Below are 22,292 nucleotides of genomic sequence, written 5' to 3' on the forward strand. Positions count from 1 at the left end.
TGTTTTACACACATTTACTTTACATTTACTCCACTGAGACCGCCCCCCCCCCCTTCTAACCTTGTCGGCTCCCGAATATACGTCGACCTCTAAAAGGAAGAAGCAAAAATATCTGTTTAGTTTACATTCTCTGGAGACGGAAAAATAAACGCGTTAACAACAAGCAGAGAGGAACTGGATCAGACACGAGAAACAAGTAGGAAAAAACCTCCCTGATTCAGTTGAACTTAATTTAGCACTTATGACGTGATGGGGGTACAAGTGAAGGTTAGAGACGAAACAGAACGAGATTGTGCTGTCTAAAAGACGCTTTTTTAAAAAAAGAAAACACTACGTCTCACTCGGTGACCTATACATATTTACAGACTAATTCCGGAAGCGGGACGAGAGGACGCGCGAGCCGGGCTGCGGCGTCACGGCGGGAAGTTCGCGCGGGAAAGTCCGCCGTGTCACGCGACTTCCGTCGTCCCCATGCTGTATGCTGTCCCCTACTGCATTTGCTTCTTTTTTTAACACACTACAAGGAATCCATAAACAATGGTTCTTCATGCATACAGTGTTTATTTCTACAGTGGCTGCGTGCTTCAAAATGTTAAATAAATCCTGCTTATGATGACCTCTGACTTACACCGAGTAGAGCACCAATTGAAGGAGAGCGATTGTGGCTGGGAGGGGGAGGGGGAGGGGGAGGGGGAGGGGGAGGGGCGCGCCGTCAATGTACTTCTCATGGTGATGGTGATGGTGATAGTGGTGGTGAGGGGGTTTGGGTGAGGGGGATCACGGGAAGCGACTCTTAATCACCTACAGGATTCCCCTCTGTGTATTTTTGCTTATCGTCTAGGTGAGCAGCCGCCCCGATTCCGCGCGGCGGAGCGGTGCCTTCGGATGCTGGAGGTGTGACCTTCGGTGCGGCTCGGTCCGGCACCTCTCTGCACGCACATCCTCTTCAGCCTCCTTTTCTCCTTTCGTTTTGTTTGTCATTCATAGAAAAGCGGACGAAAATGTAGTTCGTTAAGTAGTCTGGCTGAGCAAAGAAGAGGAGTCTTATATTGATGTTTCCCAAAGCTGCAGAGAAATGAAGACAAGGGTGGTGTAAATGTGGGCAGCAGGACATGTGAGGCCCAACGAGAGACCTTAAAATGAAAAATCTCTTCATGGACAGTACCAGTCAAAAGTTTGAGCGCACTCGCCTGAAGCCACGCTTAATAGAACACTTCCTAACGAGACAGTTCTTAATGTGATAACTGTCAGCCCTCTTTATGCTCAGAATGCATCTCTGCTGAGCTATTTATAAACTATAATTTGAAAAAAAAAAAAAAAGAGTAATGAATCAATATTCATATCACTCGTAACGATATTGCCCTTCAAGAGAGATCTATGCATTTTGTCACTTTGAGTTTTAAACTGATAGGTACGGCTTTGCTTTGCCTGTTTGCCTTTCTTCCTTTTGTTATATACAAAGGATGCGGTGGATTAGAAACTGGAGAATAATCACCCTTGCACTTTGCCGGTTGGTCTTCCGCTCTTCGTCCGGGAGAGGGGGCATCGGGTATGGGTACCTCCTACTAGAGGCGATGGAACCGGTGGATGAGGTGGGTGACTTGGCTGGGGATAGCGTTCTACGGTTGGGGGAGGGGGGGGACAAGGGGGGAGGAGTCACACAGAGCACTCTCGGCCATAGGACACACCCACGCCAAGCACACCTCAGACACTCAGACACTGCCCTGGTCTGGACCCCATCACCTTACTCTCAGAAGCCTCGGCAAGACCACATAACCATATGACCACGTGACACGGAGACGCCTTCAGCGTAGGTACACTTGCTTTGCCTGTTAGCATTGCCCGTTGGCCTCCCCTCAAGCCAAAAACCCCAGCAATTCTGTCCACCACCCGTGTTAGACGGTAATAGGGTCATGGTGGCACCATCCCCCGAATCCCGCTGCTCTAGATGCATCGCTACAAGGGCAGGGACCACTTGTGACACACGGTGGAGATGAGGTGGTGCGGCACAGACCAGGCTGATGAGCACAGACTCGTGGCATAACCCAGGGGCTGGGATGTGGTGGGTGGAGACATGGCTGAGGGTGCGGCTCTAAACAGGGCAGAACTGTGGTGGGGCGGAGCCATGGGTCAAGGCAATAGCAGTGACAGCAGAACACGCACATTCAACCCCACATGCAGTGAAAGATGAGAGTGAGCTGAGAGTCAGCAGAAGAGTAATTCTAACAGAACTGATGGAGAAACAAGGCTATGACTGTAGCATATTAGTCCTGATGATATTTCAGAAGAATCCATAAAAAGAAACCAGCAACCTGAGAACCATTGATGTTACAGTAATTACTGCTCACATGTTTAAGGAACATCAGGGCTATTGTTACAAGTTAGCCATGAAGGAGCAAGTTGTACATCTTTATCTGTTGATCCAATTAAAGAATAAGATTTTGATAAAATTCTCGTTCTGTTTATGACGCTTAAGAGGTACCGACAAAAACAACACGTGATCACTGATGAGGATATGGCGTGGCCTTCGGCGGGGAAGGGGGCGGGACCTAACCCCTCGGCCCTTCACATCGACCCTAAAGGTGCAGAGCCGCGCTGCAGGAGATTTGGGGACACAGATAATAACGCAACGCCATCTGGCTGAAAACGAAACAGAAAAGAAGCACATGGAAAACGAGGGGTTGAGGCGCGAGGCGGAGAGGAACGGAATAATTTCTGGAAAGAATACCTAAGGTATGGTCCTTCAGTGTTTTTATTCACATCTTCTACCCATTTAGTTACATAATATTCTGTTTTGAACCAAGGACTTAAATACCTGCAGGAAGGGGGTAGGGGTGAGGGTGGGGATGGGGGGGTTGGTGAACAGTATAGAGAGAGCAGAGGTAGAAAAAACAGGGAGACCAGATCTTATCACACAGCAGGGCAGAGCACAGTCATTCGATCCCATCCACCAAGATGCAAGTCTCAACAGGTTAAACACAGTCCCTCGAACCTGAGCGCTTTTACGCCACATCTCAATCCGAACCCCTCTTCTGTATGTAATTTAATGAAGTACTAATTCACCGGCACTTGTTAGTTCTTATTTGCACAAACTGGCTTTCGTAAAGGGGGGGGGCAGTGGCTAATGAAACAACTTGCTTTACCCAGAAATGTACTTTTAAAAGCTGGGGAAAAAAAAGAACTCGTAATCAACTAATTTGGTGTTTGTCTGTATCTTACTAACTAAGGCTAACTGGGGATTCAGCCGTCGTACTGGATGAAACATTTCTTTGCTTCTGGGATGCAGTGGAGCAATTTTGGTAAACATTTGTTCTTTATGTTTCGAGGTGGAATGTGGGATATTTCTAAGGGGGAAATAAAAATCCACTTTTTTTTTTTTACTGAGACATTTCCAGAAAACGGCTGAAAGGGTTGGAGCTCAGAGCTACATACAGAGCTGGGCTCGGGCTTGAGATGCCGCTCTTGACTTTCCGCTCCAGCTGTATCTGCCGGAAAAAAAATCCTGATGCTTCAGAAGCAGGTAACTTTTGATGTGTCCACGTATGCAATAATCGTAACTACAAAGCACTTTCGGATGACACGGAAGCTCCTGTCTAACAACACAAAAGAAAACCCGGTTTCATAGAGAAAGGAGCAAACAGTAGTGATGTTCACCGTGGACTCATCATTACTTAGATAAATGAGAATAACAGCACAACTAACAGGCTTTAAAGAGAAGCTACATAGAGCTATAATGCGTACGTATACTTATCCTTTGAAAATTCGAGGATTCAAAGGTACTCAAACTTTCGATTCGGAAGTGAACAGCACTCTGGTCACTAAGGGTCTGCAGCACTTTTATTGGTCGTTAAGGAGCTGACATAATTCTGATTGGTCACGCTGAAGCACTGAATGGTTATTAAGGAGCCACACAACTCTGATTGGCTATTTTGTGTCATGGATGAAATATAGATTAAGAAAACATCAAAGTAACAACAATAAGAGCGAAAAACAAATAATGAGAACCAGCTGAAAATTCTTTGCTGCAAAGCTGCACCACAGTCATTAACAGTCATCAACTTTGAACGGCACCGTAAGACACGCTTATGTACTGCAACAGTCATCTGCGACATGTTCCTGTAACACGCTCAGGAACGCACACTGCGTGGATTACCAGGACTGACTACTGTAGCACACTAAGTAGTCACTTGGATTACCAGGATTTACCATTGTGACATACTTAGTGTTCACTGTGTGGAATACCAGGAATAACTACCGCAATTTACCCAGTACTCACTCTGTGGAGTTGGATCGTGGCCGGAACTTCTTCCCTTTCACCTTCTTGCGGTTGCCTCCCATGTTTCCTGGGGTATCAAATGCTCATGATGAAGCTCAAACAAGCTTTCAAATACAGGGAAGCCAAACTATGAACTGTATTATTATTATTATTATTATTATTATTATTATTATTATTATTATCCATGTTATCCTCCTGAGACCTAGCAAAAACTTTTTGGATATTTTTCTATAGTTGCCCAAGCTCCACCCAAACATGTGGCATTTGAGATTAACTGAATGCCCTCTATAACTCAGTACTGTCGATTTCAGTGTGGGAGATTCACTTAAAGACAGATGTCCTCTACAGTGGACAAACTGAATGGATGGGTCTTAGAAGGATATTACCACCATCAAACACACACACACACACACACACACATTTTCAGAGCCGCTTGTCCCATACGGGGTCACGGGGGAACCGGAGCCTACCCGGCAACACAGGGCGTAAGGCCGGAGGGGGAGGGGACACACCCAGGACGGGACGCCAGTCCGTTGCAAGGCACCCCAAGCGGGACTCGAACCCCAGACCCACCGGACAGCAGGACTGTGGTCCAACCCACTGCGCCACCGCACCCCCTGACCATCAAACACATCACTCACAAATCATGACATTATACCAATATATACAGCTGTATTATTTTAGCGCAGGGCACAAACGCGAGGCCCACAGTGTGTCACAAGTGTGTGTCCTGAACCAACACACTATTGCCTGGCCTGTGTTTGGTCTGTACAATGGAGTTCCCAAAAGCCTCACCTTGCCAGGAATTGCTCCTGGGCCGCCCGTTCTCGCAGATATCCGAAATGTGCTTGGCGTCCGGAATCCGCTCGCTCCACGAGTGTGACAGCCCGTTGGACCTTGAGCAAAAACACACAGAACACACACACACACACGCACACTATTGCACCACGTGCTCCTTTCTCTTTCATCACCTTTTCTGAAGCTTGTATTTCATCAAAATATTTTATGCTTTTCTCCTGCTGGGTTTAAAAGTTCAGAATTTGTGTAATTTCCATTAAAAACGCTGTTAATTGCTTTGTCGTCAGCTGCTAATTTTTCTTGTTTTCTTGGAACATTTCTTTTTTTTTTTTACACATCGAGAATTAGAATAATTAGAAATTCTTCAAAGTAGGTTTAAAATTAGATATTGATGCTCGGCTTTGTACCGAGGTGTGTTTCTGTTCAGTCAGCGCAGACCCGTTCAGACTGTATCCGAATATTGACATCCCTGAGCACAGGTGTGTACGCACACAAACACACACAGATTCAATGCTACACATAAAAGTCCACGTAAAGACAAAATGCCGAGTGACACTGGAAATAATCACGGACTCTGACAAACAACACAGGTGAGAGCTGCTGCCATGACGACGGTGGAGATGGAGGTTCGCTATGATGAAAGAAGCGCGGACATATAATGCGAATGAGTTCATGCACCTGAACCTAAACTGATGTGCGTGATACGATGCATGATAGGCCACAACTCAAGCCTTGGACACAGTGATGCGATACACTGTACTCTGTGAAAGACTGATCATCTCTGTTGTGTATAGGAGTGTGGGACTCGTAGGTTGAGTTTGTGACTTTTGCAACTCTGTCCCAGGAGACAAAAGAGCATGATTTTTCAATTAATTTCTCCCCTTTCATTTACATATTCATGTAAATGTGTTTACCCACTTATACTGCTGGGTAATTTTAACTGTATCAGTTCAGACTAAGTACGTTCATCAAGGGTACTATAGTAGGAGGTAGGATTCGACCCTACACTGCTGGAAGCCACTGACAGTCCCTCAACCATAACTATTTTATAACAAACCTGAGGGTGGAGAACTTACGTAACTAAAGAATGTTTTGCTTGAAAGGTGTAAAATATATACTGTGTAGTCATAAATAAAAATATGTTTACATTTACATATTCAGTTATTCAGAGTATTCTGACATGGCACTGTGCACTGTGACCTTTTTCGGCACTTTCCTGAGCTCAGCAGGCCCTGAGCCCGGCTCCACGGGGAACCTAGTGTCACCTGCTTACCACTGTAGCGGCGCTAATGATGTGGCGCCTTCCTCCGTCTTCCCCGACGTATCATCTCCTGGGGTCGAGTGTTGTCACCCACAGAGGAGTACGAATCGCTGTTTCGCCACCCCCCACCCCGCCCACAACAAAACACAGCAGTACAAGCAGCACAGCCCCCTTTTCTTCGTCCTGCGCTGGGCAGTGACCTCACTCAGTGCCCTCCTCCAAGCCAAAGCCTGGTTTAATTCCATAATCCTGTCTGGCAGCAAAGGCCTTCATGCTTTACAACTTTTAAATTATTATTATTGATATAATACTATCATTATTATATATTAATTTTACTTAGTTGATGCCTTCCTCCAAGGCTAGTTACACTGTGAGGGTTGTTCATTAACTTACGACGACTTACTCATTTATATGGCAGGGTAATCTGTACTGTATTAATTTAGGCTAAGTACCTCGACCAACAGACCTGATTGAGACCCGCGGTGATCGAAGGGTTCAACAGAAGGGCCTTTCTCTCATCTCCGTTCTCAGCGAATCTACGCTGTGCCACCGAAGCCACGGCGCTGTTGTGCGATTCATCTCTGCATGACCAGACTAATGGGGGGGTTTCGGTCATGGAACTGATCGGTCATTCCAACGTGACCTTTTAATTTGTTTTTTAAAATCATTCTGGCATGGTAGTAATCTTGTTACACATAACAATCAGATTCATTGCAACAAATTTTTTACAAACTTCAATAAACATTTTCTGTAGGTGTTTAGAGTTGTATCCCTGCCCATCACTTGAAATACTGAAATAAAGTAATTTATTAACAAACTGTTTAATTTCATCCCATATCCTACAACTAGAATGAAAAATTAAAAATAATGTTATTAGTAACAGATTCAACAATTCCTTTCAATTGTGCATTTTTGAAAACAGTTCCATGCATGAAAATCACTTAAAACATTTAACTAATTGTTTAAACAATTACAGTTCAATTTTGCCAACTGATTAAAAATGTTTTCATAATTTTTTTCTTTTTAAATTCTGGAAAATATATTTAAAAAAATATTGTGATGCCCTGGACTGTCATGTGGTCATTCCAATGTCTGGTCACCTAAGGGCCAGTCATGCATGAATGAACATTATGTATTTCGCGTCATTATTTTTCCGAACCGTGACACCCTGTGAGGCAACTCGCCGGGACGAAGAAAACGGGTTTGGCGCTATGAGCAAAGAGGCCAAAGAGAGCAGCACACCTGAAGCCAAACAATGAGATGTTCTGACTAATGGAGGGGATGGATGGAGTGATGGAGCACGTATAGATCTGTAAGTGGGACAGGTAGGCAGACCTCTTCTTCGAGCTACTGGCCGAGTTGGAGCTCACGCCGGGGGGCATGTCGCTATAGAAGGAGTCCGCGTCCCCGGGCTTTTTGACATAGTCGCCGGGGGGCACCGGCCTGTGAAAAGAAGGGCAGGAGATGTTCACGGAAGGAGACAGGTGAATATGCAAGGCCCCGGCTCCCTCACCGGGACATTACAGCTACGAATCAAACTTTAAAGGAAAGGCTGTCCCATCAACGTAAGGCGCGATCTTCCATAACTCGGATTAATAACTACTTGTTCGTCGGCCAACTCATCGTCCCATCAGCTTCCAGAGAATTACTGCTAAACATTTACTGTGAAGTGTCGCACAGTACTTAGGAGCCTCTTAAAACAGCCTTTGGGTACAGACTGTGTAGCAGAGATGTCACTCAATCTGTGGGAAACAGCGCCCCTGGTGGTAAAACACCACAACGGATTCAAACGGATTCTTACGTTAAAAATGTAATTTCAGTATAAGTGTCCAAAAAATCTGTCATGTAGATAACTGAGAATTTTTTATTTTTATTTTTACATTTAGTAACATCACCCGCAAAACGTTTTCGCTGACCAGCTTCAGTGCTATAACGTAGTTTACACTATAAAGTTATACAGCTGCTTCACCATTTCACACCTTGGCAAGAGAGAGGCAATTTCATATCCTTAAGAGAAGATGTAGGGAAACACAGAGGAATTAATCAGAAAAATTGTCTCTTAGAAACCCCTCACCACCCCACGAGGCGCTATAGCTACTGTTTCAGACATGACCATGCAAACCTCCCATCGCGACCCATTGTAAACATGGCAACCCCTCTGTGTCAAAAAAACGCTGTCAGTCCTTCTCGTAAGAACCAGTGAGGCAGGTGAAATCAATATAAATGATGAAATGATCATACACATGGAAAAAAAAATACAAAACAAACCCAAAAAATAAAAACAAATGGTGTGTGTGTGTGGTAGAGACTGATACACAAAAAAACAAAAGAAATGACTATAAGAAAAAAATAACATTTCATGATTTCTTTATATATAGAGTCATTAAAATAAATAAATAAGGCTGCATCATACAGAATGAGTGATCTGAATTACAAGAATCAAGGTGAGTCTTGGCTTTACAGAGGCTTTATGTACCATATGACATGTTTGTTAATAATATGTATACATCATACATGGCAGAAATAATGGCAGCAATGAGGCAAAAACATGGTGAGGGTGCAGACTGGCTTTGCATTAACTCGGATCGATTTAACTCAGCGTTTCTCTCTACCAATGGGATCCGTGAGTGAAAGTTTGACCCCCGTCCCTGAAAACAAGACAACACAGCTGTTAAAGCAGCAGCAGTAAAGATGCCCCAAAACAGTGAAAGAACAGGAAAGGAAGCAGGACAAACCGACAGAATCTTCTGTGCACCTCCGACTCCACGTACCTCCGCTGCCGGTAGTTCCTGGGGGTGAGAAGAGATGGGATATGGTCACACCTGGGTCCACTGAGTCAGGGAAAGTGTGGTACTTAGTGTTAAGTGTGTGAATTTTGACGGTATGCAAATTTTGGATAACATCAATGTAAAGACACTGTACTCTGCATTACTGTTATGCTGTACTTCTTTCTAGTTCAATATTTTGTTCATATTCCAGTCATGTGTGGTATTTTTATTAAAGCTCTGTCCGGGATGTTCACAAAAGTAAAATTTGTACATCATATCATTGTACATCATCAAGGGATGTCCGTCTTATTTACCTTTTATTGATTGTCATTCAGTGCTAAAAGTGATTTTGAGTTTATGAACATATGAACACAAACTTAAAATTTATTTATTTATTATACACTCTAATACAAGCTTGCAAGAAAGACTAGAAGTTCAATTTCTAGAAAAGTTGTTTTTTTCTCCCATCTATACCACTGGATATGTTTTTTTTTATGTTAAATGTTTTTATGTTCTGAACCTGCAGTCTAATGGTGACACATCCATTCCCTTTGTTACTAGCTGACCCTGAAAGCAGCACCAGAAGGTTAGCGGAGAAGTTTCTGGAAGCCACTCGCACACGGACACTCACTTGTAGCCCCAGGCGGTGATGCCCAGAATGAGTGCCAGTACAAGAATGGTGCCTGTGATGGCGCCTATGATGATGTTGGTGCTGATGACGCCTGCGGAGGGGCCCGTGCAGGAAAGGGGTCGGATCACAGGAGGAGAGAGAAAAACCAGGTTTAACTGGACTGTTGTGAGGACCTGCTCCACATCCTGCTGGTCACACCACTCTCATCCATTCGCAACGAAGTCCAGCCACTGCCATGCTTTGTACGATGGACCTGCTTCCATGCTAAAAGCGTTCTCATTTTCTTTGGGTCATGTTTTATGGATTTATGAATAAATTCCAAATAAATAAAATAAATTCCTAACGCCATTAGGGCACAGATGGGACATGTAAACCACAGGCCTCAATCAGGCATTTAGCATACAGTAATGGAGGCAGCATCATCCAATCAAAATGTACTGAATGCAATATGAAACTCCACAGATGGGAGATGATGCTTGAAACTCCAGTCCTGATTCCTGCCCTGCCTCTGCAAACCCTGGCAGCAAATTGCTGTCCTGCCCACCATGCTCCTCTTGGCCCCTCGAGGCTGCAGGACCCGCCTACCGGAAGCCGAGGCTGTTGGTCCAACAACCAAGTAGCTGAGAGGCGAGGTGGTGTTGCAGTCATCCCCGGTCCAGCCCAGCTGGCACACACACTTGAGCTCATTGCTGCAAACCTGAAAAACATACACACGCATTTACATTAATTCATTTAGCTTTTCTCCAAAGTGACTTACAGCATTAAGTCAGCTGCACTTATTTACCCATTTATACAGTTGTGTAATTTTTTTTACTGGAGTAATTGTAGGGTAAGTACTTTGATCAAGGGTACTACAGCAGGAGGTGGGATTCAGACTCGAGTCCTCTAATTACAAGGCAGCGGCTTTAACCGTTACTTCACCTGCAGGCTCTTAAAACTCACATACTGTCTCCAGCAATGAATCATCATAAAGACGTACATACAGTAAATGTATGTAAAGAAAAGCACCGACCCTGCGTTGATTATTCTATTTCTTCTGTGGATCAGAGCAGATACTGGTGCTATTTTTAAGTTCCAACATAGTTTATCGTACAAAGCTTCATACACACAGACACACAGACACACACACACACACACAGGAGCCTGTGGCCACCCACCCCGTGGCCAGAGCAGATCTTCCTGTCGGTGGTGCCAGGGCAGGTGCTGAAGTTGAATTCCTGTACCGGGAGGCAGCGGTGGTTGAAGCAGATACTGTCAGTCCCGCAGGCCGTCCCGTCCTCCACGTAGCCCAGATCCGTGTCTCCGTCAATGATCACGTGACCCCCACTGGTCGGGGACACAGAGGTCAGTGAGCTCAGTCTTCCTGCTGTCCCTCTCTGACACTGTTACTATGCCGCTGTTGTTATTAACATCACTGTACTAGTAGCACCAGTACAGTATTGCCAGGATTATTACCAGTACTGTTTTATTATTACACTGTTACAGTAGTATCAGAAAATCCCCTGAATCCATAAACAGCAGCTCAGTGATCGGCCTTTCCGACACATTGCTGCCATGATTTGTGGCTGTGTTCTTTGAAGGGCTTTCGCTCATCCAATTCATTCTAAAAACTAAACTAAACTAAAACTGAACTACTTTATGAGGGAAAGTTCCAAATTGTTCCAACCTTCATCGCAATTTCACCCCAAAATTCTCCTAAATGATGCCGGGTATCATGAAGAAAAGGTTGTGTGACATGTAACAATTTTATACAGCTTTGTTCTTTTTTTGCAGTTAATAAAATTAATTTTTTTTTAACAAACAAATCTCTCCAACTGCGTGCCGTGCGGGTATGAAAGAAGCGGCGGTAAAACACCTGCAGTCCAGAGAGGCACTGTGTTGGGCCACCGAGAAGGAGGTCAATCCGCCCTGCAGCTCCCCCAGCCTCGGGGTGGGAGCAATGTTGGAGCACAGGAGATACCCACACTGCACATCCCTGAAAGAGTAAAGGCGGGGCGGGGACAGTCCGCGTCACCGTGGCAACGGTCCACATCAGCACCCAATGCTGAAAAGCCTGCTCAAGTTTTTCAGAATTTCTATCATAACTGGCATTTCTGCTTTTCTCTTAATTTGTCCACATAGAAAAACTCACCAACATGCAACGCGGGGGGACTTACTGTTTGTTGCACTGAATCCAGGTGTCCCTGTCCTTCCCACAATTCCCTTTCTCCGTCCCCTCAATATTCAGCTTCTCATAGCAGAACTTGTCAGCCGATGTAGCTTCTGGAGAGTTTACAAGGTTAATGTCAACTAGTTGCACTAACAGTCGGACAGGTGCTTGACTTTTGTGACACATTTACACTCACTTTCTCCCCAGATGTATTTGCACTGTCTGTCTTTTGTTTTGCATTTTCCATTGAAGCAACGACCCTGAAGGGACAAATGAGTCATAAGTAAAATAATGTGTCTCACATTCAGTTAGGTCAAATGTTTTTAGTGTTTTTATTTACTGTTGGATGAGGTTACAAATCCATTTCTCACAACTCCTTACCTGGTCTTTCTCACAGGTATACCCGTCCATTTTGTGGACATTAGGTGGACACTATGAACACAAGAACATTCTTGTTATCAATAATGTATACGGCAATGCAAAAAAGGAATCGCAATTTTGTGGCAAAAACAAAAGCCGATGTACGTGTTCACATTTACATCCAGTCTTTTATCTGATGCCTTTCTCCAAAGCAACTTACAATGTTAAGCTGCTTACCGTTATTTACCCATTTAAACAGCTGGGTAATTTTACTGGCACAACTGAAGGTAAGGACTTTGCTCAAAGAGGTGAGATATGAACTTGCAAGCTTTGGGTCCAAAGGCAGCTGCTCCAACCTCCAGCTGTAGTACCCTTGAGCAAGGTACTTAACCCTCAGTTGCTCAAGTAAAATTATCTGGCTGTATAAAAGGGTAAATAACAGTAAGTAGCTGAACACTGTAAGAGACTTTGGAGAAAAGCGTGAGATAAATGAACAAATGTAAAAGTCAACTGATGAGAACAAGACAAACATTGTCCAGCAGTGCCCCCACCTGGCTGGAGTTCCCAGTGCAGTTCTCAGGGATATCGCAGTCATTCACAGCATCTCTGCAAATGACCCCCATGAACTCGAGCTGCACACAAAGGTCACGCAAACATTTGATTGTTACTTTAAATTAACACACTAATACGTTTGAACGCTGCAAGACACAGAAGCATGTCATATAGAAACATGATTATAGTGGCTCCTAAACGTACCACTACAAGAGGGACAGGAAGACTGTTCATAACCTGTTTTGTTCATAACCACAAACTCATTTTACCTCAACATCAAAATGAATAAACTTAATAAATCAGACAACCCTAGACTGATTTGCGGGTTAGGTACTGTGAAAACCTTGGGTATAACTATAATAAAAACACTCATTAATAAAAACATTTTGATTTTTATTAACGAAAGAAAACCAGGGACAAGTTTTAAATACTAAGCAAGTGCTCTGAACGAAGGCGGTCCCACACTGCTGTTCTGTTGGGATGCTCTTTATCGCCACCTACAGGCTCACTGTGTAAACCCAGGTGACTTTTGCTCTGCAGACATTTTTAGAAAACAGATGGAATTCCGGGAGCAAAAAACCAATAATTGGGGAAAAAAAATCTTAAGAAAAGTCATAACTCAATGATTCATAACATGAGGAGCCAGTGCACAATGTTCTTTGATGACACTGCATTGCTGACGACAAAGGATCCAGCTCACACTGGGCCAAAGGTCCTCACCTGGCAGTTTTTACAACAGAGTCCATCGCTGCATTTCGAACCCTGGGTGAGAGTACACTTCTTACAGCAGTTTTCCCCCTCCTTCTGACACTCCTGTCAGAGACGAACATCGAAAAGTCGTACACACAAACACACACCTTAAAAAACACACTTGTGATGTGCGCTTATTTCACTGATAGTAAATATGGTTATAAACACAAAGCAGTGGTTTTGGGACGTGCTGATGTGACTCTGTCCCGGTATCTCGTGGTCAGGTGCTGAGGTCATGGGACTCGGGCCTCAGGCACCAAACCGCCCGACTCACCGTGGGGCTGCCGCAGTCACACTCCTCGCCCGGCTCCACAAACCCATTGCCGCACTCGGGGGGATCTAGCAGCTGCGAGGGGAATGAGGTGTTAAGCAGGAGGAAAACACCGCATTAGAACTCTTTACAACACATACACCATACTGGGCACAAACAAAAAGTGTGTATGTTTGGCTTCAAGTGGAACCCATAAAAGTGGAGCTTGAGAACAGTGTTACTCTACTCCTACCTCACGAGCAGGACCCTACGCTGCAAGCGGTGTACGATTTACCTGTCGAATGTGGTAACGGGTGGGTGTGATCAGTGCGGCGGCTACCTTTGAGGGCTTGTTGAAGAGACAGGCTCCGCCTCCGCTGTTGAGGAAGTTGTGGTATTCCTCCACGTTACAGTCAGAAAACCTCTTAGGGAGGTAGAAGCTGCATGGAACATCAGGAGTCTCATCAGGCAGGTGCCTCGTGGAAACCCAGTGCTTCCACTACATCCTGTCTACCATCACATTTACCACATGTGGACAAACACCAGCGAGGTTGTTCGCCGACCTTCCTCATGCCAAACACAAGCAGGCGCAGCACTGGCAACAATGGGTTTGCACAAAACGTCCCTTGACTAGCACCTCCCTACAGTGAGTATTTCTACGCACGTTTCCCTCCGTTTGGAATAAGTGGAAATGGACATGCTCCTGTGCAAACTGGTTCCGAGCCAAAATTCGCTGCCCAGGGTCCGTGTGCCTGGCTGCGACAAACCTGCACTTCTGCTGATGGGGCTGGGAGGAGCAGGGAGGTCAAAGCGCACCTTTTCCACACTATAAAGCTGTGAACCTGTCGAAGTCCGACAGAGGGACCAGATGATCGAAACCCGTCAAGAGCCCCTCATTGGTCACAATCCGGCCGCTTTCACAGGGCAGCCCGGAGCTCCTTCTGTCCCGGCAGAACTTGTTTATACATATGACAAGAGCGACGTAGCTGAAGTCTAAGAGCAATCGGCTTCTTAAAGCCTTTAATAATTAGTAATGAGGAGGAACCCATCAGCAGCCTTGGTTCGGCCTTCCTCTTCCTCCAGTTCAGAAAAATCCATTATGGTTCACCTGCACATGACTAGACCGCAGGTCACCAGAAACTGCAATGATCAGACAGTCTGGTGCATCACAAAATTATTTCTCCAACATTTTACAAAAAAACTTGGGAAATTATTTTCAAACATCACTTTAATATTTGAAGTGACTTTCTCGCATGAAAATTTTAAGAACACAAAAAATTAAGTCATGTAAACAATATTACACATATATGTAATATTATTATATATTTCTGTTACATAAATGTAAATGTATGATATTATCTATGCAAATTTGATAAAGAAGGCAAATGCTATTCCACCTTCCGATATGGTATCGTGATCATCGGCTATTTTTTTTCTTGAGGTTTATCAGAGGAATTAAACTCAAATTGTAAAAAAAAAAAAAACATTATTAATTTAAACAATTTAAGTGATCTCGGAGCATACAACTATTAACGCACAGCATAAAATATTTCTAGGAGAAATGCAGAACTATAACAACTGTCATCATTATTGCATCACCCTCCACATAAGACACGTCGACATGAGCGGTCAAGAGCGCGACGTAACCCCCCCTCGGCCCCATTCGTCCGGACATGTGAAAGTGACTCACGTAGGGAGAAGCTTCACGCTCAGAAAATGCGTCAAACATTACTCCAGAAAGACGTGGAGAAGGTAAAATATGCTGATCCTTGGAGCGCAAGCTACCGGAACATACGAAGGTGTCACCTCCCCCCACACGACCTCACTCTCCTATCACCAAGGGCTTCCTGCACTGCGTCTCAACAACTACATGGGGTTATTATGACTGAACGCTCAAGGAGGCCACCGCTCTCCGTCCTTCAGCGAGCAACGAGTCTTTCACGTGCGTTCCACACGACATCTGTGGGCCAGGGTACTGGGTGGGGTGGAGTGGGGAGGGGAGGGGGTACCGCGTGTCAGCAAGACACCTGTCGGGTCCCTTGTCGCCTCTCCACAGAGACATCACCTCCAACAGCTGTTGGGGGCAAAACGATTGAAGAAAAAGTTCGGCCGGGGATTAGTAGGTCTCATCACGCATGCAGGCGCATCGAAAACGAACCAAAAGAAACAAAACCAAAGGCCACTGCTGATGGGAGTGGTGGAGAAGTGGTTATTTTGAGGTTCACCATTGAACACAAATGTCTGGAATACCATTGGTGTGTGAAAAGGGGTCAGGGTTCGAATGGAGGGGCGAGGCTTGCAGCAGGTCGGGAATAAAAGAGAGAACATCTACCAGCTGCCCCCCCTCCCTGCGGCACCCTGGAAAGGCTGGTTTTGCCAAGGGTTTGAGCCCGGAATAAAGGCTGTGGAGCACAACCAGCCGGTTGGGGGGACAGGGGGTCTTTTGGTGGGATGACATTGCAGACTGTTTCAATCGGTTAGAGATGGAACAGGATGAGTGCAACTCGAGTGTCCAGGCCGAGAGCGTTTCACCCGCAGCTACAATACAGTCCACTGCATCACAAGTGCCCAGCATTCCCGTGAGTGACACCAGCCAGAAGAAAACTTAAGAAATAGCAAACAACCAAACGTAATAAATAAATAAATGACTAAATAAAAATACAGCCCAAAAAGAAAACATTGGCCTTTGCTGCATTTTTATTTATTTATTCTTGTCCCATTGGCTGTGAGAAAAGCCAGGTGGAGCATCGAACCCGATGCCAACCAATGGGGTGGAATGCCAGGATGATTGACAACCCTTCCAAGCAGCCGACTGGTCAAATCGCACAGCAAAACTTCGGCTCACCTGCTGTCCCGTTCGGGATCGAGGGGGAACGCAAAGAGGCATTTCAAAACAAGCAGGACAGAGACGGACACACTGACTTATCAACAAAGTGTTGCGAAGTTCACAAGACCCCTCCCTGGGGGCGTGTCCCGACACGGAGTGGAGCCGCCCACTTCCAGGGATTGTCCCGGTCATAGGTCAGGGACAGACGCAGGTCAAGGGTCATGTCAACGGGGTAACAGTTACAGAAGTACTGTAGCCCCCTTGGACAAAGAAGACACCAGGTCTCTTTCTGATGTGGCTCAATGGCATTCCTGAAAACCCCAATACTCCTGACTCGTATTCCCGACTAAAATCCAAAGTAAGAGTGAATTCGTACATAAAATACATCCTCAGAGTCGTTTCAGAACTGCAAAGAAATTTCCCTGTTAAAGCAGATTTTGCGACCATACAGAACCCACAGATACGTGCAAATTATTGCCATTTCATCACACGTCGTGTTTATTCATGATCATTTTTTGCAGACCGGACAACGTTTTCCTCACGGAACATTTTATTTTTGCTGAAGCAATAATTTGTTTTAGCTGTAGAGTGCTGCAGTAGCATTATTAAAAGATACAATCACAATCAGAAAGTGACCCTCTGCATATTTGTCCAAAGTGGCTGCAGAACAACCTGAGCGAGACCAAGTGTGAGCTGCATTTCCTCCACTTTAAATCACAAGCACCATAAAAACAGCAACATGTTGGAATTCCATTACTTTCAAATTAGACAAAACATTTAGACTGTGGTATCCTTCTTCTGATAAAGTGTTTACGTGAATTATTCTCAAGGGCTTGATTAACACAGAAACGCTGACATCTAAACCTTAACTTGAATTAAAATCTATTTATATCTACTGCCATCTAGTGGCCATAATGAGCTTTTTGCTGCGACACTACAGTTATGTAATTAATTCTACATACAAGCTCATTTTCTTGTTTATTTTGCTGATTAAATGTGTTTTTCCCACTGCAGGGCATGTTGAATGTGAACCTGTTGCAGGAACACTGGCATGCAAAATATCAATTTCGGCATGTGAAAGTGTCAATGTTAACGGCTCATTTCAGATGCAAACCAGTTACACACAGCAGATGCGCAAAAACTGCCAGTTTGGGTCGTGCTACCGAGGCAAAACTGTCACAAGGACCGACAGAAACTCCAGACTTCACAGAGGATGATGGAGAGCACAGCCACCAGACGCAGGAAACTGACACACGGAACAAGAATGAACATTTTGATTGGGTAACTTACCCAACGTCGTCCATGATGCACCCAGACCACTTGTCATCGCACTTGCACTCCCCTGGAAAAATACAGCATCACAGGTCACAAGATTACATCGCAGCTCACTGTATTTCATCACAGATCACGAGACTACATCAGCAATCGCAGGACGACAACGCAGATTCCGTGCCTGAAGGCAGGACGCGCACGAAGGCAGCAAGGTCAGAGAGTAGAGATGCCACACAAACGAGTACGATGCCTTACATACCATTCATGATCCTTTTCTTGTCTGAGAAAATGCCGATGTTCTGTCCTAGAGACTGTGCCAATGTGATCGACATCTCATCGGTTTTCCCATACTAAGGCAAGAAAATTCAGATCTGTATTAAATTCATTACTCAGACATGGCTTAGACTTAGATCTTTCTAAACCTTAACCTTTTTTAAAGAAAAGGCCTAAAACCCAAATCCATAAAAATCCACACACACACACACACACACATTTTCAGAACCGCTTGTCCCATACGGGGCCACGGGGAACCGGAGCCTACCCGGGAACACAGGGGCGTAAGGCCGGAGGGGGAGGGGACACACCCAGGACGGGACGCCAGTCCGTCGCAAGGCACCCCAAGCGGGACTTGAACCCCAGACCCACCGGACAGCAGGACTGTGGTCCAACCCACTGCGCCACCGCACCCCCACTCCATAAAAATCCATTCCTATGAAATATACAGTACTTCACTCTTTAATGTTTGGTCTACAAGGATCATTAATAGTGCCCGAACTTCCACTGTGTTTTATAATATAATAACAACACTACATTTTATTTACATTTATTCATTTAGCTGACACCTTTCTCCAAAGCCACTTACAACTTTAAGGTATTTACAATTATTTACCCATTTATACAGCTGGGTACTTTTACTGGAGCAATTTACAGTAAGTACCTTGCTCAAGGGTATTACAGCCAGAGATGGGAATTGAACCTGTGACCTTTCTGGGTCCGAAGGCAGCAGCTCTAACCACTATGCTAACAGCTGTCCCTAATGCAGCAGTTTGACAATAAAAAGAAAATGATATAAAGTACAATTACAATATTAAAAGAACAAAATGAATGAATAATTAAAATCAGCACAACTACAAGACATAAACAGAAGACAAAAAACAATAAGGAGAAAATAACAATTAAAAGCCGAGAGAGGGAAAAATTGTGTTATTTGCCACTCTACTATCTACAGATAATTACTGGGTTGGTTTCATCGCGAATAATGACTGGTTTGCCACTTGTGAGATACAGTGAAGAGATTTGTAAGAGGCTGCAGAAACACCGTACCTCATTGACTCCGCCCCCTTTGCTCACTGAACACACTCCTCCCATGTAAGAGGCTCCTCCCCGACTGCTGTGGAAGCGGCTCCCTCTAGTGGACAGACGAGAGTCAAGGGACAAGACCACATGAGCTACTCCTCGTCACACCTTCTCTAAATGAAGTTTAAACTCTTGCATTTTGAAGCTGCTATATGAATTTTTTTTAATGAGCGCTTGTTCATTTATCTGATGCTTTTCTTAAAAGTGACTTTAACGTTATGTTACTTACAATGGTTTACCCTTTTATAATTATATGGTAATTTTAGTAGAGCAATTTAGTGTAAGTACATTGCTCAAATGGTACTACAGTTGGAGGTGGGATTTCAACCTGTGACCCTTTTGGCAGCAGTTCTTACCACTATGCTACCAGCTGTCCCCCTAAGCTTCTTAACCTGAGTGTTGAGAGTCCCCAGTACACATTTGGAACCGTGGGGGCCTGCTGTCTTGCCATCCTGCACCGGGACCAAGTCCTGCGCCGGCGCACTTACGAGAACAGGTGCACAGAGTCGCACTTCTCCTTGATGAAGTCCCGCCTGTACTTCATGAATTCCCGCAGTGTGACCAGCGGGTCATCGTTGATGTTGATGCGGTTGTCAGCAGACCACGTCTCCATCGCCACCAAGACGATGCGTGTCTTCAGCTGCTCTTTGAATATCTGGCACAAAACAACACATGCATGACCGTCACAGGTAGAAAGCATTCTTGTAGTCGGAAAACAAGGTCTGTAATTGAATACAACTGGGAATCTGCACTGGTAACTTTGCATATAGTTTAAAGTTATAGAATTATTTTTATTATCATCGTCATTATTATATTAATATTATTACTATAACTATTATGCGTCACTGGTTACACCTATTTCTGTTTGATCTTGTATCTATTTCTTCCACTGTGCTTCTATTATTTACATATACTCACACACTTATCTAATTTTATATGAAGCAGTGAATTACTGTCCAACATCCCATGTGCAAGAAAATGGTAGAGCCCAAAGTGGCCAGGATCAGAGCAGAGGTTTACACCGCAGTCCAGTGTCCTCTTCTGCTATCATGCGATGACAGATTTTCAAGGGCGTGTGGGTTTAATTGGCGCAGCGATATCCAATTTCAGCGAGTGCAGCAACCCACCCAGATGACCTGTCATCATTCTGAGTGCTGCACTACTGAGGACGCACTGAGTGCTCCGCAGCACATGATCGTGACCTTCCTGACCCCTCCTTATCGGAATAGGCTGCAATTGAATTGGGAAGACTGGCTAAAGGATTTCCACAAAACAGACACTTTCAGCAACCTCCCTGGAGGACATCAGCAAAGTGCCAAGTGTTTCTTTTCAGTTTTACATTTACTGGCATGCAAAGCTTTTAAAAAAAGATTTGGATAATACATTAAAATAAAAAGGATTCTTTGATTTTGTTAGAAAAACTACTTGTTATACTTACAATATCAGCCATGTTCACGACAGATTTTGCATAATTGTTCGTCTGACCAAGAGAGAGGCGATGTTTCTTGTACTGTGGAGGGGAGAAAGAAATGATTTATGCAAAAAGGTCTCGGCTCTCCTGAAGTACCATATCGAATCACTTTGATCTCTGCAGTGTGAGAAATCAACACTATCCTGTCTAGACTTCAGCCCTAGGATTTTATAGGATCCCACAATGGATTTTATCCCTTTCTTTCATTCAGTTTAGTCATGGCTTTTCACCAAATTCTTATTGTTTCTCCCAAAAAGCAGGACACCCACTCCAACTCAGGCGGGGTCAACGTAGGCGCACTCCTCCTCTGATGTGTGTGCTGTGAACCACCTGCGAGAATTTTTTCTCTATGTGCTGCAGGCTTCAATGGGCAAAATGAAACAGATGGAGGAGGATGATACTCCCCCAATTGCACCTGCGCCCCTGTGAGCAATAATGGGAACGGAGACCAGTTTGTGCTCCCTAACCTTTCGCAGCTCAGTAGACGAGTGTGACATTGTGGGGATTTGATCCTACATCCATGCTATATGGTGCACAACACCCACAACACATTGGTGTGCCACTGCAGGAGGCACAGCAATAGGACTTTAATGCAATTCAGTAATATCACACATGTCTCACCATCAGATGGTCGTTGATGATCATTAACTCAATGTATTTTGTTTCATCCTCAACGCTGCGTGGAGTTGTGGACACCTGGAAGGAAGAAAACCTTTCAGTTCAATGACTGAAGGTGTGAGAAAAACCCAAAGTACAACTTGTGGTTTTGAAACTTTGACAAAAGCAGAGCGAGAAAAAAAAAGCCCCACAAAAATCCACTGTATTAGTAAGTGAATAGTCATTTCTAAGGGCAAAATCTTCATAAAATTAACACAGAACTGCAGTACAAACCATCAACTATGAAACAAGGATGCTGCAAACTATGGTTCATGAACTATGGTCTGACAATTGTGAGGAGCAGCAGATGAGGGTCCACCACTTCATACAGAGGTCAGCAAGGACAATCCAAAAACACTGAAAGACAACATGCGAAGAATACCATCTAGTCCTGCACCCTAACACAGGAAGGGTGATGACCATGAAGATGCTGAGCTTAAGTAAGAATATCAACCTGTCTTTTCTTCCTGCGAAGCACAGCGCTGGGACCAGGTGTTGGAGGGATTTTGGGAACAGAAACTGGAAACAAAAAAGTGACATTTGGTGAAAACCCTTACAGACGCATTCAGGTCAGGAATAATGAATTACAAACTCCAATTATGTCCCCGTTCATCGGAGCTAATGATGATGTAGTGTTTATACATACATCGCCTGTGGTGTTCTGTGTGTTAATTCACCAGGAATTGTGGGAAAACCGCTTTGTTTACTGTAAAGACAGTAAAAAGCAGTCCAGCACATCACTGACCTGGACGAACGCTGTCAGGTGGAGCTTCGAGGCCTGTCGACCTATAAATCATGTGAACCTGGACATCTCCCTGTGAGAACAAATAAAACAGTTTGTCTCCACACACAATTTCCACGTCTGACAGAGAAAATACTTCTACTTCAGTCGGGTAAATGTGAATCACAGCTTT

General features: G+C 44.5%; 1 protein-coding gene across 5 annotated transcripts in view; it reads right to left on the reverse strand.

The window, feature by feature from the left end:
- Positions 1-685: 685 nt before the first annotated feature.
- adam22 (ADAM metallopeptidase domain 22) overlaps positions 686-22,292 on the reverse strand; it is a 56,122-nt gene continuing 34,515 nt past the window's right edge. For 2 of the 5 annotated variants that reach the window (XM_029245939.1, XM_029245938.1), the window contains exons 7-31: positions 22,124-22,193; positions 21,833-21,897; positions 21,343-21,417; positions 20,689-20,760; positions 19,739-19,905; positions 19,218-19,302; positions 18,154-18,244; positions 17,913-17,964; positions 14,136-14,235; positions 13,820-13,891; positions 13,516-13,608; positions 12,795-12,875; positions 12,265-12,315; positions 12,080-12,143; positions 11,891-11,996; positions 11,590-11,709; positions 10,892-11,060; positions 10,320-10,431; positions 9,735-9,825; positions 9,071-9,124; positions 7,671-7,778; positions 5,072-5,172; positions 4,277-4,343; positions 1,496-1,619; positions 686-1,065 (exon numbers count right to left, since the gene is read on the reverse strand). In XM_029245939.1, coding sequence (XP_029101772.1) covers positions 1,045-1,065; positions 1,496-1,619; positions 4,277-4,343; positions 5,072-5,172; positions 7,671-7,778; positions 9,071-9,124; positions 9,735-9,825; positions 10,320-10,431; positions 10,892-11,060; positions 11,590-11,709; positions 11,891-11,996; positions 12,080-12,143; positions 12,265-12,315; positions 12,795-12,875; positions 13,516-13,608; positions 13,820-13,891; positions 14,136-14,235; positions 17,913-17,964; positions 18,154-18,244; positions 19,218-19,302; positions 19,739-19,905; positions 20,689-20,760; positions 21,343-21,417; positions 21,833-21,897; positions 22,124-22,193 — 2,211 coding nt within the window. In that variant the 3' untranslated portion in view covers positions 686-1,044. Of the gene's footprint in view, positions 1,066-1,495; positions 1,620-2,728; positions 2,816-4,276; positions 4,344-5,071; positions 5,173-7,577; positions 7,779-8,707; positions 8,984-9,070; positions 9,125-9,734; positions 9,826-10,319; positions 10,432-10,891; positions 11,061-11,589; positions 11,710-11,890; positions 11,997-12,079; positions 12,144-12,264; positions 12,316-12,794; positions 12,876-13,515; positions 13,609-13,819; positions 13,892-14,135; positions 14,236-17,912; positions 17,965-18,153; positions 18,245-19,217; positions 19,303-19,738; positions 19,906-20,688; positions 20,761-21,342; positions 21,418-21,832; positions 21,898-22,123; positions 22,194-22,292 lie in introns of those variants that run through there. The other 3 variants (XM_029245942.1, XM_029245940.1, XM_029245941.1) reach the window with 3 other exon arrangements.

Source organism: Scleropages formosus, chromosome 18 (genome assembly GCF_900964775.1).
Source record: "Scleropages formosus chromosome 18, fSclFor1.1, whole genome shotgun sequence".
Taxonomy (NCBI): Eukaryota; Metazoa; Chordata; class Actinopteri; order Osteoglossiformes; family Osteoglossidae; genus Scleropages; species Scleropages formosus.